Source organism: Mustela erminea, chromosome 19, assembly GCF_009829155.1.
Source record: "Mustela erminea isolate mMusErm1 chromosome 19, mMusErm1.Pri, whole genome shotgun sequence".
Lineage (NCBI taxonomy): Eukaryota > Metazoa > Chordata > Mammalia > Carnivora > Mustelidae > Mustela > Mustela erminea.
Genome location: NC_045632.1, coordinates 33,550,141 through 33,569,949, shown reverse-complemented (window position 1 = coordinate 33,569,949; position 19,809 = coordinate 33,550,141). Strand labels below are relative to the sequence as shown.

General features: G+C 42.6%; 1 protein-coding gene across 1 annotated transcript in view; it reads left to right on the top strand.

Annotated features, from left to right (window-relative positions):
• Nucleotides 1-9,008: 9,008 nt before the first annotated feature.
• BBS2 (Bardet-Biedl syndrome 2) overlaps nt 9,009-19,809 on the top strand; it is a 29,465-nt gene continuing 18,664 nt past the window's right edge. The window contains exons 1-5 of the mRNA XM_032325120.1: nt 9,009-9,295; nt 14,140-14,367; nt 17,396-17,521; nt 17,787-17,849; nt 19,073-19,150. Coding sequence (XP_032181011.1) covers nt 9,179-9,295; nt 14,140-14,367; nt 17,396-17,521; nt 17,787-17,849; nt 19,073-19,150 — 612 coding nt within the window. The 5' untranslated portion in view covers nt 9,009-9,178. The remainder of the gene's footprint in view (nt 9,296-14,139; nt 14,368-17,395; nt 17,522-17,786; nt 17,850-19,072; nt 19,151-19,809) is intronic.

Sequence of the window (19,809 nt, the reverse complement as noted above, 5' to 3'; positions counted from 1 at the left end):
TCTCTCTGCCTGCCTCTCTGCCTACTTGTGATTTCTCTGTCAAATAAATAAATAAAATCTTTAAAAACAAAAAAAAATTGATGTAAAATTTTTTTAAATTTTAAATTAAATTTAGATTTAAACAATTTAAAAAACCTATTTCTGGTCTCAGGTGAGCCCAAGAAGTCCCAATGAAACTTGTGGATTAAGGTAGAGCTTCCAGGCATCTTTTCCTTGGGCAATGCTTCCACTCTTGGAAGGCTAAGCTAGGCCAGTCTGGGGTTCAGAGAGAAGAGCATATTGAGAAGAAGCTTTGGCATTTTCCATTCTAGACCTTTGGAAGAAAGGATGGTACTGTTTTGTACACCTGCCTTCTTATAATGTTACAGGAAAGAATACAATGGGATAAAGATAGTGTCTTCAACAAATGGTGTTGGGAAAACTGGACAGCAATATGCAAAAGAATGAAACTGGACCAACTTCTTACACCATACACAAAAACAAATTCAAAATTGATTAAAGACCTAAATGTGAGACCTGAAACCATAAAAATCCTAAAGGAGAACACAGGCAGTTACCTTTTTGACATTGGCCATAGCAACTTCCTTCTAGATATGTCTCCTGAGGCAAGGGAAACAAAAGCAAAAATAAACTATTGGGATTAGAAAGCTTCTGCACAGCAAAGGGAACAGTTGACAAAACTAAAAGGTGACCTATTGAATGGGAGAAGATATTTGCAAATGAGATATCTGATAAAGAGTTAGTATGGAAAATACATAAAGAGCTTTTCAAACTCAATACCCCAAAACCAAATAATCCAATTAAAAATGGGCATCCAGCATCCACCCCCCCCAAAAAAAAAGCAAAAAGGGCAGAAGACATGACCAGACATTTCTCCAAAGAAGATGTGCAGATGGCCAACAGACACATGAAAAGATGGTGGAATTTAAATTGATGCAGCCACTCTAGAAAAGAGTATGGAGGTTCATCAAAAAGTTAAAAATAGAACTACCCTACCATCCAGCAATTGCACTACTAGGTGTTTACCCAAAGAATACAAAAATACTAATTCAACAGGGTACATGTGCCCTGATCTTTACAGGAGCATTATCTACAATAACGAAATTATGGAAATAGACCAAGCGTCCATCAATTGATGAATGGATAAAGAAGAGGTGGTGTTTACACAATGGAATATTACTCACCCATAAAAAGAATGAAATCTTGCTCTTTGCAATAACAAGGAGGAAGTTAGAGAGTATTATGCTGAGTGAAATAAGTCAGAGAAACACAAATACCATGTGATGTATTTGTGTTTTAAGAATTTAAGAAACAAAACACATGAACAAAGGGAAAAAAGAGAGGCAAACCGAGAAACAGATTCTTAACTATAGCGAACAAACTGGTGGTTACCAGAGGGGAGGTGGGTGGGAGGTTGGGTTGAACAGGTGACGAGGATTAAGGAGGGCACTTGTGATGAGCTCTGGATGTTGTACGGAAGTGTTCAATCACTATATTATGTACCTGAAACTAATATGACGCTGGATGTTAACTAACCGGAATTTAAATAAAAACTTAAACAAAACAAAACAAAACAAAAAACCTACTTCTTGGAGGCATAATTTACATACAACAAAATTATTTAAAATGTACAGTTTGATGAGTTTTTGAGTTTTGAGAGATATATACATCTATGTAACTACCACCACAATCAAAATATGTAACATTCTTCTCACCCCAAAAAGTTCCCTTATGTCCCTTAACCTACCTCCCAGGACCATCCTGATCCCCAGCACTATGCGAGACTTCCTGCAGACTCTTCATCCAGTCCCCCCCTGCCACGGTACCAACTTACATAATCATAGGACATCTGTCAAAAGCCTGACATTGACATTGGTACAGCATTACCACCCAAATTATAAACTCTAGTCAGACTCCCCCAGTTTTCTCACTGATGCTCTTTTTCTCCTCCAAGATCAAATCTTGTCCATTCCATGACAGTTTCTTAGTTTTTCTTTGCTTTTCATCATCTGGGCAGTTTTGAGGCGTATGGCCAGGTATTTTGTAGATTATCTTTCATTTTGGGTTTATGTCTTGTTTTCTGGTGATCAGATAGGGCTTTCAGGTTTTAGGGGAAAGTACAACAGAAGTGAAATGCTTTGCATGATAATGTGACTTTACCTCATTATCCATCTTGATTACCTGGCTGAGATGGTGTTTACAAGATTTCCTACCAGTTTGGTGACATGTGTGGGTGGTGGGGGGCAATGCAGAAAAAAATTGGAGTTGAAATTAGTTTCTGCATCTGTAAAACGGGGATAATATTGCCTATCTCATAGCATTACTGTAAGGATTAAGAGACATAATAATACAAGTAAGGAATTTAGCAGTCTGGTACCTAGTAGGCGCTCAAAAGGTGTTAGCTTCTACTATAAATTATGGGTAGTAGTATTTGGTACATTTTCTCCTGTCTACCTTCCAGAAGGAGCAGTTTCTGCTCTTTTTTATATGGGACATGCTGCTAAGTAAGTGGCCTGGACTATGATTCTTCCCTTTCTCACCACTCACATGTGTGAAATAGGCTAACAGGACACCCAGACAGACAGCCTCACCCCTACGGCCTGCGGCAGACCCATACCAGGGTCAGCTGATGGGGGTCAGGTGATTAAGGGTTGAAGGAGGGGACCCCGGAAAGGCTGCTCATGGAGTGTTCTCACAGAGCTGGACCCTGTGCTGCCTGCTCTGCTCCAGTGGTCTCTGACCCCTGCCCTTCTGGGAGCTGGAGAGAGATCCTCATAGCCATTCCCCTTAATCTGGGGGAAATTCAAGACTGGGGTCCTTTATAGGCAGCTTCTGGGCAATGGTGTGGGGAAGGGCTGTGGGTCTGGATCTCTGAAATTCACAGACATCCTCCACTTGCACACTACTTTATTTTATTTTATATTTTTAGAAAATTTTATTCATTTATTTATTTGAGAGAGAGAATGTGAGCACAAATTGGGGAAAGGGGAGGGGAAGAGGGAGAGGGAGAAACAGACCTCCTGCTGAGCAGGAAGCCTGACCTAGGGCTTGATCCCATGACCCTGAGATCATGACCTGAGCACAAAGCAGATAACCAAATAACTGAGCCACCCAGGCGCCCCTCACACTGCTTTATTTTAAAGTGTGTTTGTGGGGGCGCCTGGGTGGCTCAGTGGGTTAAGCCGCTGCCTTCGGCTCGGGTCATTATCTCAGGGTCCTGGGATCGAGTCCCACATCGGGCTCTCTGCTCAGCGGGGAGCCTGCTTCCTCCTCTCTCTCCTGCCTCTCTGCCTACTTGTGATCTCTCTCTGTCAAATAAATAAATAAAATCTCTAAAAAAAAAAAAAGTGTGTTTGTGTGTGTGTGTGTGTGTGTGATTTAATGCAATCCCTATCAAAATACCATCAATTTTTTTTCAAAGAAATGGAACAAATAATCCTAAAATTTATATGGAACCAAAAAAGACCCAGAATACCCAGAGGAATGTTGAAAAAGAAAACCAAAGTTGGTGGCATCACAATTCGAGACTTTAAGCTCCCTTACACAGCTGTAATCATCAAGACAGTATGGTACTGGCACAAAAACAGAGACATAGGTCAATGGAACAGAACAGAGAGTCCAGAAATGGACCCTCAACTTTATGGTCAACTCATCTTCGACAAGCAGGAAAGAATGTCCAACGGGAAAAAAGTCTCTTCAACTAGTGGTGTTGGGAAAATTGAACAGCCACATGCAGAAGAATGAAACTGGACCATTTCCTTACACCACACACAAAAATAGACTCAGAGTGAATGAAAGACCTCAATGTGAGACAGGAATCCATCCAAATCCTTGAAGAGAACACAGGCAGCAACCTCTTCCACCTCAGTCACAGCAACTTCTTCCTAGAAATATCGCCAAAGGCAAGGGAAGGAAGCAAGGGCAAAAATCAACTATTGGGGCTTCATCAAGATCAAAAGCTTTTGCACAGCAAAGGAAACACTCAACAAAACCAAAAGACAACTGACAGAATGGGAGAAGATATTTGCAAATGACATATCAGATGAAGGGCTAGTGTCCAAAATCTATAAAGACCTTATCAAGCTCAACATCCAAAGAACAAATAATCCAGTCAAGAAATGGGCAGAAGACAGGAACAGACATTTCTGCAAAGAAGAGATCCAAACAGCCAAAAGACACATGAAAAAGTGCTCAACATCACTCGATATCAGGGAAATACAAATCAAAACGACAGTAAGATACCATCTCATACCAGTCAGAATGGCTAGAATTAACAAGTCAGGAAACTACAGACGTTGGAGAGGATGTAGAGAAAGGGGAACCCTCCTATACTGCTGGTGGGAATGCAATCTGGTGCAGCCACTCTGGAAAACAGCATGAAGGTTCCTCAAGAAAGTTGAAAATGGAGCTACCCTATGACCCAACAATCGCACTACTGGGTATTTACCCTAAAGATACAAATGTAGTGATCCGAAGGGGCATGTGCACCCGAATATTTATAGCAGCAATGCCTACAATAGCCAAACTATGGAAAGAACCTGGATGTCCATCAACAGATGAGAGGATAAAGAAGATGTGGTATATACATACAATGGAATACAATGCAGCCATAGAAGAAAATGAAATCTTGCCATTTGCAATGATGTGGATGGAACTATAGGGTATTATGCTTAGCGAAATAAGTCAATCAGAGAAAGACAATTATCATATGATCTCTCCGATTTGAGGAATTTGAGAGGCAGGGTGGGGGTCATGGGGCTAGGGAGGGAAAAAATGAAACAAGGTGGGATCCAGAGGGAGACAAACCATAAGAGATTCTCAATCTCAGGAAATAAACCGAGGGTTGCCGGGGGGTAGCCAGGGAGGGATAGGGTGGTTGGGTGATGAACACTGGTGAGTGCTGTGAATTGTGTAAGACTGATGATTCACAGACCTGTACCCCTGAAGCAAATAATACATTATATGTTAATAAAGCAAAAGTGTGTGTGTTTATTACAAAAGTACAACCTTGCCATGAGAACAGCAAACACCACAGCGCACAAAAGAAAAGTCAAAAGTCCTCTTCTAGGTGGCCCCCTGTCCCAGTCCTCTCTCCAGAAGTCAACCCCTTGACCGACAGTTGGAGACCTTCTGTCCAGAGGGGCCCTCTCACGAGGCCTGCCTCCAGGCCTATAATCCAGAGTCCTGAGGTGCACTAACCTCTGTTCTTTACACCTGCACACCCTCTAGTGGGGCTGTCTCACATAGCAAGGTGAGCATGTGGAGGGTGGGGGCAGGGCAGGTGTGGCCCAAGGATGTGAGCTTTCTAACTCTGGTCTCACCTAGTTCCCACCAGACCTTGTCCAGCTAGGTGAGTTTTCTCCTGGGGGGTGGGGGGCTGAGACAGAACTGGAAACAATGCTACTTGCTAAAAAAAAAAAAAAAAAGAGAGAGAGAGAGAGGATAAAAAAAGAAAAAAAAGACACCAAACTTATTACAATAATGACCCTAACAAGTCAAAGGCAGCCTTCTCACCAAGGGGGAAATCATAAAAAACTCATAATAATCATAATAACCGTTTATGGGAGCCCTTATTAAGGCAGGGCATTGTTTTACTCATATTAATTTGTGTAATTATCACAACACTCCCCAGTACTCCAGATACTTCTCTTTTCTAGAAGAGGACGCTGGAGCTCAGGAAGTTCACTGCGGGAGACACTATGATACGTGCTGTGGTTCATAGCTCAAGGCCTGGAGCCAGACCACCTGGTGTGCCATCCTGGCTCTGCCACTTACCAGCTGTGTGACCTTGGGCTGGGATGATCCAACCTCCCGTGACTCAGTTTCCATTCTTGTAAAATGGGGATGATGAGAGAATCTGCCTCAGAGGGTGGCTGTGAGGATTAAGCGAGTGAGTGTGTGTATGTCAAGAGCCTGGCACAGAGAAAGCACTCAGTACATATGAGCGTTAGCATTCAGTGATGGGCCTGAGCCTCACTGATGGAGGAGAAATCTGAACTCAGGTCTTCTTCATACTTTGAGACTTGTGGGCTTACCCACTAGGTAGTGCTGTCAACCTAGAGCCCACCAGCAACTCCCCACAAGTCCTGGGTCCTCAGGAACTCCAGGTTTCACTCATGTGAAGATGACAATTGTCCCCTCTGAAGAACCAGTGATTCTTGGTGGGGTGGGGGAGGGTGTCAGAAGGGGGAGGTAGAGAAGACTGGGACTGTTGGTAGAGGGAGAGTCATTTCTGGGCCAGTCTCTCCTGGCTGTTTTTCCTTGGAGGACAGTCTTCCCAGGTCCTCTGTTCTGATCAGTGTTTGTCAAGGAGGATGGGGATTATCTACCCTTTTGGGGATCCTTGCTGATCCTAACTAGGATTGTGATCCAAAGACTTGAATGGCTCCAATATGGCAAATGATGCGATTTCCAGGGGACCCATGAAAGGGAAGGACATTCTAGGCAGAGGGCCAATGTGAGCAAAGGTGGGGAAGCTAGAGACAGCATCTAAGAAGGGATCGGGTTTGAGGCAAGAGGGGGCAGAAAAGGAGGCTTGCAGAGGCTAGTAGTGGTCAGAATTTGATCTCTATAAGCTGTCAAAGTGCTTGAACTTTCTTTGGTTGAAACTGGGGCGCCGATGAAGAGTTACGAAGGGAGGAGCTGACAGAGGAAAAGTTTTGTTATCTGTAGAATGGGCTAACAGTAGCACCTGTCTCTAAGGGTTATTGTAGGATTAAGTGAGCGGATCCCCATGAAGTACTTAGAAATGGTGGTACATAGAAAATGAAATGTTAGTGATATAAATGTTAGTGATGCGGCTGCTGATTGTAAGGTCCTGTGAGGAAGAGAAACTATAAAGATGAAGGCCACCAAGGCAGTCCATAAAGTGAGTAAGGCTTCGCAGGGTGGATGAAGACCAAGTCCAGCCTTATATGGAAATCCAGTAAGCCATGGACTCGTCTGCCTGCTAAAGAGTAAAACGCAAGCTCCTTGGTGTGGCTCACAGCCTGAGGTGATGTGACCTCTTTCTCACTCACTAGGTTCCAGCCATGTTGTCTTCTTTCTGATCTTGGAACATACCCAACCAGGGCCTTTGCCTTTATTGTTGCCTCTGTCTGGAAAGCCCTTCCCCCACATCTTCTAATGGCTGCTGATTACTTGTCATCAAGATCTTAGTTCAAATTTCTTCCGAGAGCCTTTCCCCCATCCAGCACATCAGTCTATGACCAGACAAAACGATCTTATTGGCTTTCACGTGTAATGTTTGTTGCTCCTTACCTCCTCCAGGTTGTAAACTCCACAGGGACACCGATTACATCTTTCTCGTCCACCGCTGTTTTCATAGGTCCTTGAACACAGCCTGGCATATGGAGACTGTCTGAAAACTTACTGCCTGAAGAGATCTCTGTTAGAGATCCATTTCCTTCAAGCTGTTCATGGGAAAGATTAGATATTAGCAAAGTGGATTCAGTTTGCTGACAACTTTGTGGAGGTAGATTATGGGGGCAGAGGGGATGGATACTTTACAGAGCAAATTAAGTTCTGATGGATGAGGACAGGGGGACAAGCCAAGGCAATTTCTACGCTCAGGCTGGTTGGGGAACTGCTACGAACTGTGATGTCTCGATGGGTGACAGAGGAGGTGGTGGGGCAGAAAGGGCCTAGGGGAACTCGGAGTCAAGGACCATCAGAGGGGCTGCAGAGGGCCATTGTCTCAGGTCTTACATTTCATCAAGGCCTTCAAATTCAGTCTTTTGACATGATCTCCCAAGGAGGATACACCAGCTCACAGATGCAACAGTAGGCTCTAGGAAAGATGCTCATTTGTACAGCTGTGATTGCAGAATCTAAGTAACAAGAATATTCTAGAACTCATCTTTCAGCATCTGACACAGTTGTTTTTCTTTTCTCCATCTCCCCTCAGCTTCCAGAACACTATATTGTCCTGGTCCTACTTCCCCAATGGCTGTTCCTTCTCAGTCTCCTCTGTTGGTTCCCACTCATCTCCTCCCTCACTTTTTTTTTTTTTTTTAAAGATTTTATTTATTTCTCAGAGAGAGAGAGCGAGAGAGCACAAGCAGGCAGCGTGGCAGGCAGAGGCAGAGAGAGAAGCAGGCTCCCTGTGAGCAAGGAGCGAGATGTAGGACTTGAACCCAGCGCCCTGGGATCATGACCCCAGCCTAAGGCAAGCTGCTTAACCAGCTGAGCCACCCAGGTGTCCCTCATACCTCACTTCTAAATGTCTGTTTCTGGAAGGCAGCCAAAGGGAGTGCTCAGGACCTTTGCGCCTGCTGAAACACTCTTCCTCCAGGATGGCTCCCTCACTTTCCTTACCTAAATATCACTTGAGATCTCTATCCCTCTTTCTCCCCTTTTATGGTTCTCATCATTAAATGACCTACTACATGTATTTTTTGTTTTGTGCTGGTCTCTGCTGACTAGTCAGTGCTAGGAGAGCTCCAGTAGAGCAGTAAACTAGTACGTTGACGGCTAAACCTCTATCCTCTAGAACAGGATCTAACACGTAGTCTATTTGAATGAATGTCGGGAAGTTTTGTGACTTTTCTATTTTGTATATTTTCATTTAAAAATATATAGGGAATTTTACAAGGGGGGCTGCATTACTTAAATGAGAGTCTAAAGCACGATTTTTATTTATTTGGAAAAGATGGGTATACCTAGCGCAGGTAACTACTGTGGTTTGCCCCCACTAATAGCTAAATCAAGAGGGAGAGAAGGCATTCAAGACACCTTTCCTGAACTAAGGCCCTTTGGGAGCGTGGGGTACTTGTGTGTGGAACCCGAAGGCGTGCAGCTTGGTTGTGGTGCCGGGAGAAGTCCCGCGGGTGTAACCGCTCAGACACGTTCGTACAGTGAACTGGAATGAGGTAAACTTACAGCAGCGAAGAGAGAAACTACCTGCACCTCAGCGCCGCGCGAGGCCCGGCCACACAGCAGCAGACGGACCCGGGCGGAGCCCGCGCAGCCGCAGAAGAGGCGAGGTGGGCCTGCGCAGCCGCAGAAAGAGCGGGAGGTCTTGGTGGGGGCCATCCCGATCCCGCGCTGTTTCGCGCCAGGCTTAAAGCAGCTGGAGACGAGCTACTCGCGTCCCGGAGCCCCGCACCACGGCGGGTGAGGCCGGCTCCGCAGCGCAAGCCTAGCGCCGCGGGCCCTCTTCCCCTGTGCTGCCGCCATCATGCTGCTGCCCGTGTTCACTCTGAAACTGCGCCACAAAATCAGCCCCCGCATGGTGGCCATAGGGCGCTACGACGGGACTCACCCGTGCCTGGCAGCCGCCACCCAAGCGGGCAAGGTAACCGCTCCCACCGCACGGAGTCTGGGTCCTTCGAGTCCCCAGGATCTCCGCCGGCCGCGCCCCGGCGAACCCGCCCTTCATCGTGCGACCCCGCCCCCAGCCACTGTTGCCCGGCAACCGGCCTGCAGTCTCTAGCTCCCCGGCCAGCGCAGAATAACGAAAAATAATGGGGTCTCGCCTGAAGGCCTTTTCCGAGCAGTTAACTTTACTTGTCTACAGGAACTTAGACTCGGAGAGTGTTGGAGCCCCTGTGCAGATAGGGAGCTTAGGGAAGAAAAGTCCCCAGGAGGGAAGGGGTTTTGTCAGGATTAAGAGCGGTAGCGGAGCCCAGGGCCTCCGCCTGTCACTCGGGAGCTCCTTCCACTATTTTGTATTGCCTCTCGAACCAAACAACTTTACGGAAAAATATACAAAGACCCGAAAATTCAATGATTCAAATTGCACTTGATTTTTATCCATGTACATTTACGTTTTTTTTCCTGTAAGTTATTCACTAAGTACTTGTTGGGTGCTTACTGTGTGCTGGGTGCTGTCCAAGGTGTGGAAGTCACAGAAATGAAATGGCCATTTAACATTCAGGAGACTTACTGAACACCTCTTTTGTGCTAGATGTTGGGGGTTCAGAGATAAAGCTGAAATCCCTGTTTCGCAAAGCTTAAAACCCAGCAGACAAGGCATATCAAGGCACTCTGTACTGATGGAGGCATGACCAAAATTCGTGGAATACAGTGACACCAAGCGTAATAGCATTTAACAGGTACAGAGCTTCATTACACGAATTATCTCAGCGTCCTTGCTACAATGCCAAGGGCAGCAGCATGGCAAAGGTGTGATCCTAGCTCTAGTACCTACTAATTTCGTGACCTTGGGCAAAGTACTTAATAATAGTATCTACCACATAGGGTTGTTAAGAGGACTAAGTAAGTTAATACATGTAAAGCGCTTGGGGTGTGGGAAATGTAGGCATGTAAGTCATTCATTGTTAGTAGTTATTTTGTTGTTGTGACTCCCACTTCACTGACTAGAATAGGGATTCAGAGAGGTTCAAAGTAATGCACGAGGTCATGCAACTAGAAAGTGGTGGAAATGAAAGGTAAGCCACCTGTTCTTGACCCAGTGTAGATTTAATAAGCTAACATTTATATAATGTTTTATAGTTTTCAAGTCATTTCCACCTATGCTGTATGTTAGATGATATGCCTTGGGATACATGAGTAGGAAGTAATGATTCCTTTTCATTAGGTACTGTAATGAAGAAGAACGCCCTGGCATAGGGCCTGGCATGTGATAATGTTAGTTATTGTTAAGAAGTACTGCAAATGTAAAAAAAAAAAAAAATCATATTGGTTTCGTGGGTGCATAGCAGCTAAATAAATGGGCTGAAAATGTGCTGTGGATATTGGCTCTGCCCCTTATTTGATAAGGGCTTACTACTAAGCACCGTTCTTAGCTTCATAGTTGCAAGGATGAAATTGGCAAGTCTCACTCATTTGGAGTTTACGTTTGAAAGGGGGAGCTAGACACCAGGGGGAGAAAAAAATTAAATATTTTATATTTATATATTTTATTTATGTGTTAAAATGTATTTATATTTACATATAAATAACACACAGATAATGTCTCCCTAGGGGGAAAATAGTAAGGGAATGGAAATGAGGGAGATTGCTATTTTATTTTTATTTATTTATTTTTAAAGATTTTATTTATTTATTTGACAGAGAGAGATCACAAGTAGGCAGAGAGGCAGGCAGAGAGAGAGAGAGGAGGAAGCAGACTCCCTGCTGAGCAGAGAGCCGGATGCGGGACTCGATCCCAGGACCCTGAGATCATGACCTGAGCCAAAGGCAGCGGCTTAACCCACTGAGCCACCCAGGTGCCCCGAGATTGCTATTTTAGATAGGGTGCTCCATAGGCCTCTGATAAGATAACTGTAGATCAGAGATTTGAAGAAAGGGAAGACAGAAGCCCTGCAGGTCTGTGGGGTAGGTGCCTTCCCAGCAGAGGGATCAGCGAGTGCAAAGGCCTTGAGGTGGAAATATGCTTGGTGTGTTCTAGGAACACAAGGCTGTGGGGCTGGAATGGAATGAAGGAAGCAGTGAGGTAGTCAGGGGCCGGGTCATATAAGGCAGGTAGGCTGTGTAAAGACCATTGTTTTCGGGTGGTGGGGTTTGATTAATATTTTAAGATAAGGCATAACTCTGGCTGGTACTGCAGCAGAGATGCAGGGAGGTGAGTGTAAATGGAGAAGCAGGAAGGTCAGGCCCAGGTGTCTAGGGAAGCCCTTTCATTAGAATGTGACTGAGAGTGGAAGGCAGGGACCCTGGAGTCTAGGTCTGTTTCTGGAGTTAAAAAAAAAAATAGAGAGAGAGAGGAGAGAAAGAAAGAAAAAGTCCTGTGTGACCTGTGTAATTGGATATTTTGTTTAGAACTTTAAACAAGTCTCAAAAGTTATGAGTTAAAAAAATGGTGACATTTTATGATCCAAATAATACAGGAATATACTCTCTTTTAAAAGTAATTAAGCAACAACAAGACAATAATAACAAACATTCCAGGTAAGGCTAATGCCCTGCTTGACCACTGGAGCCCACATCTCTAGAAACAGGATTTTGTTATTATAAATGGGATTTTGTTGAGAACATGACTCTTGAGTTACTGGGATTTGGTCTCTGAGCCTGAGCAAGGATTTTATTTTTGTTTTGTTTGAGCAATATTTTAAAAAGGAGTTTTTTGCAAGATGAACATTTCGTTTTCCTCTGGGGACATTTTTTCCTCTCACCATGGGGCTGAGGGGAGCCGTTGAATTCCTGCTGTCAGCAGCATCCCCTCAGCTAGAGCAGATGTTCCATGAACTTCAGCCAGTCCTTTGACTGAAGACATGGGGAGCGATCCATTTGCTGTGTGATTGAGCTTGGCTTTTTCCATGCCCGAGAGACCGGTAGGTCTCCTGGAGACTCGGAGAACAGCAGGAGGGGAATTAGGGAGAAGTCTGCTCCTGGGAGTCTTTCTGCTCTTGGCCACAAACTCCAAACTCTTTCTGTTCCAATTGCAGTGAACATGAAGTCCATAAGTGATTTCCGCTCCTGTTCTCCCTCAGCCTAATTACTGGAAGACTCTGAAAGAATTCTTTTGTTCCAAACTGTTCTAAAAGGAAGTAAGACATGGTGGCTGGTAGGTTCTGGAACCAGATGCCAGGCATCAGGTCTTACCCCTGTCACTTACCAGTCATCAGACCTTGGGAAACGGCCTTTACCCTTCTGACCTCATCTGTAAACCAGGGCTTGTTGTGAGGATCAGTAATGCAGTAATGTTTATAAAAGCCAGAGGACATCAACACGATATTCCATAGCTATGTACCTTTTCTGTATATTTCTGATCATTTCCTTTGAAAATTATTTGTTGTTGAGCAGGCTGTCTTGTTTGATAATAATAAAATTAATCTTTGGGTTTCTATCGAAAGGATGAAATACATATTTAAAAATCAGTGAAAAATATTTTTAAAGATTTTATTTATTTATTTAACAGACAGAGATCACAAGTAGGCAGAGAGACGGGGCGGGGGAGGAAGCAGTGTCCCTGCCAAGCAGAGAGTCCGATGTGGGGCTCAATCCCAGGACCTTGGGATCATGACCCTGAGCTGAAGGCAGAGGCTTAACCACTGAGCCACCCAGGCGCCTCTAAAAATGAGTGAATTTTAAAGCTGGAAAAGGTTTAAGAGATCTCTAGTACAGTGTTTACTATCCTTTTTTACTTTGCATTTTTTAGACAGGGAAGATTTCCCTAATGAAATTTTAATATTACAGATATGCCACATGGCAGTTTTGTACTGTGCCCTTTTGGATGGCCACAAGCCATTTTATTATCTAACATCCTCTTACCCCACTAACAGTGACCCTTCTTGGGGTGATTATATCTATGAGAGTTGAAACTACTAAGTTAATTAACTTTGGACTAATTTTTAAGTCTGTATTACTAGTACAGACCATGAAACCTTGAAAAAGCTTGACCGCATGACTCAGTTTAAGTTTGTAAAACAGATCTGTGAACAACCAGGCTTTAAAATTATCATTTTTTTTAAAGATTTTATTTATTTATTTGACAGAGATCACAAGTAGGCAGAGAGGCAGTTAGAGGGAGAGGAAGGGAAGCAGGCTCCCTGCTGAGGGGCTCGATCCCAGAACCCTGGGATCACGACCTCAGTGGAAGGCAGAGGCTTTAACCCACTGAGCCGCCCAGGTGCCTCTGAAACTATCAGTTTTAACCCTTGAAACAACCAGGTTTTTTTTTTTTTTTTGTAAGTTTTACTTATTTAAGTAATCTCTATACCCAACACGGGGCTTGAATTTAAAACCCCAAGAACAAGAGTCACATGCTCTTTCAAATGAGCCAGCCAGGCACCCCTGAAACCAATTTTAAGGGTTAGGAAGTGAATGTATTAGGTGCTTGGATGACAGATACTATAGGAAGTATGTTATGTGATCATCTTTGTGTGAAGCAATCACATTGTATCTGGTAGCACTTCCCGAAGGTTGACCAGGAGGAGGCTATTAATACCCTGGGTCTCTTAGAACATGTATGTTAATTTTACATTTTTGGTATCTTAAACTTTTTTTTTTTTTTAAGATTTTACTCATTTATCTGATAGAGATCACAAGTAGGCAGAGAGATAGGCAGAGAGAGGGGGAAGCAGGCTCCCTGCTGAGCAGAGAGCCATGTGGGGCCTGATCCCAGGACCCCGGGACCACTACCCAAGCCAAAGGCAGACACTTCAACCCACTGAGCCACCCAGGCGCCCCTTTTTTGGTATCTTAAAGGGATGTAATTAATTGTTTCTGTTTTAGGTTTTTATTCACAATCCTCATACCCGGAGCCAGCATTTCAGTGCCTCCAGGGTCTTCCAGAGCCCCCTGGAATCTGATGTTTCACTTCTCAACATTAACCAGGCAGTTAGCTGCCTGACTGCAGGAGCACTGAACCCAGAACTTGGGTATGATGCTCTTTTAGTGGGGACACAGACTAATCTTCTGGCTTATGATGTCTACAATAATTCAGACTTGTTCTACAGAGAGGTAAGTATACCCCTTCACAGCTGTAACATTCCCATTACTCATGAATGGCCATTGGTATTTTACACTTGAAAGAGATGAGAGGTGAGAGATGGTATTTTGGTTTGCGTATTGTATGGCTCTCTTAATGTAAAGAACTCAGAGATTTTTCCATTTCCCTCTGCATTCTGCCTGACACTTCCTTGTTTCCTTGTTTCTTCATGGTTGGTAACCACGGTTGCCACTCCAGCTTGTCCCCCGTGAGGCACATCTGTGCTACCACCACCTGTCAAGATGTAGTGAGAGCTCAGCCAGGAGTCAGAAAGTCAGTGATCAGACCTGTTAGCTTTGCATTTTAAGTGTAGTACAGTAGTTTATAGGAAAAGCACATACTGTGCTCTGCCATCTACAGGCTACTGCAGTTTTTTACCCAAGTTATTTATTTTTATTGTGGAAAAGATAGTGAAGCAAAAAAAAAAAAAAAGAACTTATAATTTCTCCATCTAGAAATAACACAACTCTTAAACTGATTTTACTAAGTGAAATTTTTTATAAAACGGGATCATACTATATACATGTAACCTTTTCCTCTACAACTTATGTTAACATATATTAAGATCTAATTCACGTGCCATACAATTCACCCACTTAAAAGATACAATCCAGTTGTTTTGTAAAGAAAAAGCACATCTTTTCTTGTACTTAGTTCCCACTTAATTTGAATTCTTTCGTAAAGTGTCTAATAAATAGGTCTTTTGCTTGTTTTTTTATTGATACTTTGTATTATTAATTTGTAGATTTTCTTTGGGTATATTGGATACAAGTTCATATATATATATACACACACACACATATATATATATATAAACATTTACAATATATACAGTAAATAAAAATATATATAACAAATATCTTCTCCCAGTACGTGGCTCATTCCAGTAAGTAGGTGTCTTTTGATGAGCAAAAGTTTCAGATTTTGTTGGAAGTCTAGCTGTTTGGTTTTTTTCTTTAGTAGTGCTCTTTCCGTCCTGAGAAGTCTTTGTCTATTTCAGGATCACAAAGATATTCCTCGTGTATTTTTGTGGAAGACTGAAATTGAGTGTAGGATGTGTATATGTGCATATAGGAAGAGAGAGAGATTGCATGGTTTATTTTAAGGAATTGGCTCACCCAGTTGTGAAGGCTGGCAAGTCCAAAATTTGCAGATTAGGCATCACCCAGGGAAGAGATGATGTTGAAACTGGAGTCCAAGGACAGTCTGGTGGCAGAATCCTTCCTCCAGGGAGGTCAGTCTTTTTTTCTATTAAAGCCTTCAACTGGTTGGGTGCAGCCCACCCATATTGTCAAGGGCAATCTGCTTTGCTCAGAGTCTGCTGATTTAAATGTTAATCTCATTAAAAAGATACCTTCCTAGAAACTCCTACTAGAATAATACTTGATTCAATATCTGGGTACCATGGTCTAACCAAGTTGACACATAATTAATGATCTTAAGAATGCACCTCTGCAACTGCTCAGGTAAAGGCCTTTTTTACTCTGGTTTCTCTTCAGATTGCATAAAGTCCTTTTAAATTTTTTAATTTTTAAAGATTTTACTTATTTATTTGAGAGCAACAATGAGAGAGAGCATGAGAAGTGAGAATGTCAGAGGCAGAAGCAGACTCCTCGTGGAGCTGGGAGCCTGATGTGGGACTTGATCCTGGGACTGTGGGATCATGACCTGAGCTGAAGGCAGTTACTTAACCAATTGAGCCACCCAGGCACCCCATAAATGCCTTTTTAAAATGAGATTTTTGATAAATATTGCTAAATTGCTCTCTACAGACACTATTGCCCACCTTCCCCACAGACTATGAGAGTACCTGTTTTATCACACCTGGCCAACAATGTATAATATTATTTTTCATCTTTCAAATCTGAAAATTAGAAATAATACATTGTGAGAATAAAGATTTTCATGTTCTTTGGTGATATGTATTTCTTGTGAATTTCTTGTTCTTTTTTTGACTTGGGTATTTATCTTTTTCTTATTTATTTGCTTTCTATTACCTCTTTTATTTTATTTACAAAAGAATATAATTAATATTATATTAGATATCATAGGCATTTTTCCAGTTTATTGTTTACCTTTTTATCTTTTGATTGGCCATTTAGCAGTTTTAATTTCTTTTTTTTTTTTAAAGATTTTATTTATTTATTTGACAGAGAGAGGTCACAAGTAGGCAGAGAGGCAGGCAAAGAGAGAGGGGGAAGCAGGCTCCCTGCTGAGCAGAGAGCCCGATGCAGGGCTCGATCCCAGGACCCTGAGATCATGACCTGAGCCGAAGGCAGCGGCTTAACCCACTGAGCCACCCAGGCGCCCCAGCAGTTTTAATTTCTAATGAATTTTTCTCTCCTTTATGGCCAATCTTTTTTTTTATAGTTTTCCTATATGCAGATTATATAAATAAGGACTATTTTCATGTATAATGAATAATTTGTATTTCCAAAGATATCCTTGAATTTTTAAAAAATAAATTAAATTATGCTTATATGCTTTATTCAAGAAGTCTAGAACATACATTAATTCTAGACGGTGGGGATGTAGGTATTTTATTATTCTTTTACTTCTCAGGAACTTTACAATTAAAAAGAGTAGTAGCAAGAGAACTAGGTAATAAGTATTAAAAAGATTTCCATCCGACATGGTTAATATGGGTTGTAAAAACTTGGGTGTTTTAAAAGCATAAATTTGATTCTGTCAAGCATTTGGCCTCTAGAACAGTTCTAGAGAACCTCAGATTCTGTAGCAGTTTATTGGTGGCAGATTAGTGAGAGGCCAGCAGCCCAAGTCGATCATGGATCTCTGCTCATCCTCGTAGAAGCGCACATAAGCCACAGTGACTGTCCTCAGTGCACGGCCCTGTCCTGCCTCTCAGGAGACCGTATGGCTTCTCACAAATGATGACAGAGAGATTTGAGTATCCAAATAAAAATAAGGATATATGTTACTTCCTCTGTGCCTGTGCATCTCTGAATCTGAGATTTTTATGTCTTTTTTTGTCCTCCTCAGGTTGCAGATGGGGCCAATGCAATTGTGCTGGGAACACTGGGAGACATTTCCCCCCCTCTTGCCATTATTGGTGGAAATTGTGCTCTGCAGGGTTTTGATCATGAAGGAAATGATCTCTTTTGGACGGTATGAAGAACAAAACATTCTCTTAATCCTCTTAAACATTTTTACTTTTAATGTTCTTTATGCTTTGTTTGTTTTTTACCATTGAGTATAATGAATAAGAAAAATGAAATAGAATCTTATTTATAATTCTGTACATTAAAAAAAGAAGATTTGTAATTTGAATAATACCCATTGGTGGTTTGTATAATCCTCTTCCATGTAGCTAATGTATTTGGATTAAGTGAAAAAAAGATGGCATATTAATGAGCTTTGGTTTTATTTTCAGGTTACTGGAGATAATGTTCATTCCTTGGCCTTATGTGACTTTGACGGTGATGGTAAGAAAGAGGTGTGTGGAGGAGGAGATACTTATCTTGTGTGTTCAGCAGAATAATTTTCCTATGACAATGACATTAGTGTTAAGAGAAGCTTTAGCTTCTCTTGGTTGATTTTGGTGCTCTCTTGCCTAAATGACAAGCTACCTGGCCTCATTTATCTTTCTCCTCTTTTGAACAATACATCACTTGTGTTAATCTAATACAGAGATCAAGGCCGTGATGTTTCAAAGACACAGGACAGGGAGAGGGGGCAGAACAGTTGATGTGACCACAGCCATATTCACAATTCTGATGCTTTGAGACTGTATTAGTAAGTAGTTTTCAATTGTGGCTAACGTTTTCATGAATCTAAAAGTTTGAGAGAAATGGGCTCTTAGCCTTTGAAATTACTCTGATGGTTCCTCTAGGAGTCAGTTTCTTTTTTTTTTAGATTATTTATTTATTTATTTATTATTATTATTTTTTTTAAGATTTTATTTATTTATTTGACAGAGAGAAATTACAAGTACACTGAGAGGCAGGCAGAGAGAGAGAGAGAAGGAAGCAGGCTCCCTGCTGAGCAGAGAGCCCGATGCGGGACTCGATCCCAGGACCCTGAGATCATGACCTGAGCCGAAGGCAGTGGCTTAACCCACTGAGCCACCCAGGCGCCCCAAGATTATTTATTTATTTATTTGACAGAAAGAGAGATCACAAGTAGGCAGAGTCAGGCAGAGAGAGAAGGGGAAGCAGGCTCCCCGCTGAGCAGAGAGCCCGATGCGGGGCTTGATCCCAGGACACTGAGATCATGACCTGAGCCAAAGGCAGCGGCTTAATCCACTGAGCCACCCAGGCGCCCCAGGAGTCAGTTTCTTGAGCTGTGTCAGGCATTGACTTACCTGTCTCTTGTCCATGGCTACTGGTCTCCGGCATTTGAGACGGGGCTTCTGTCTGCAGGCAGAGAAGGGCACCAAGCCAGGGCGTGTTTTCACCTTCTTGGTGGAAGGACATGTTCTGGCACAATGTGCATCCCGATGTGCAGATAAAATCTGTAATGGCCACTTTTTCTTCACTAACTGAACCTGGGGACTTTCCCAGTGGGAAAACCTTCCCGAGTACCAGATTCTCAGGAGATTGAAACTCTCACGTAGCAGTAGCAGTGTATAAAGTGTCGTGCAGTTTTTTTGTTTTATTTATGGAAATTCTGCTGTGTTCACTTGTTGCACTAACTATGCATGATTCTTTTCCCTTTCAGCTTCTCGTTGGGTCAGAGGATTTTGATATCCGAGTTTTTAAAGAAGATGAGATTGTGGCAGAAATGACAGAAACAGAGGTAAGGAGTGTCACATCAGAGTCATGGTAACCTTGGGCAAGACTGATCAGCACCATGAAATGTCACATCAGATGAGAATTCTGGGACCTCTTCCTATAATCCAGACAGTTTTGGGGTAAAAACTGTGGGGGTTAAACAGAATTGCACATTACAGAGAAGGATGCACTTAAAAATCCTGTATCAAGATACATTCTGAGAGTTGGGAGGAGGTGTTGGGAACAGGGGAAAAAAGATATATTTTGAACAGACTGATTAAATAGAGAAAAATTGTGGGATACATAAAGGCCTTTCTTTTAATGAGTTAATGCATATTGATAATAATAATAACTAATAATGGTAACCATTTATGGTGTACCTATTAGATGCCAGATACTGTTCTAAGTGCTTTACATAAACTAACTCATTTACTCCTATAACAGCCCTATTAGGAAGGTATTACTATTATTCCTCTTTACCGATGAGGAAACTGGTGTTAAGTTTCTTTCTTTTTTTAAAAAATATTTTATTTACTCATTTATTTGAGAGAGAGAGAAAAGAAGGAGAGGGAGAAGGGAGCTGGGAGCCTGACATGGGGTTCAATCCCGGGACCATAACCTGGGATCATGACCGGAGCTGAAGGCAGACGCTTAACTGACTGAACCACCCAGATGCCTCTGGTG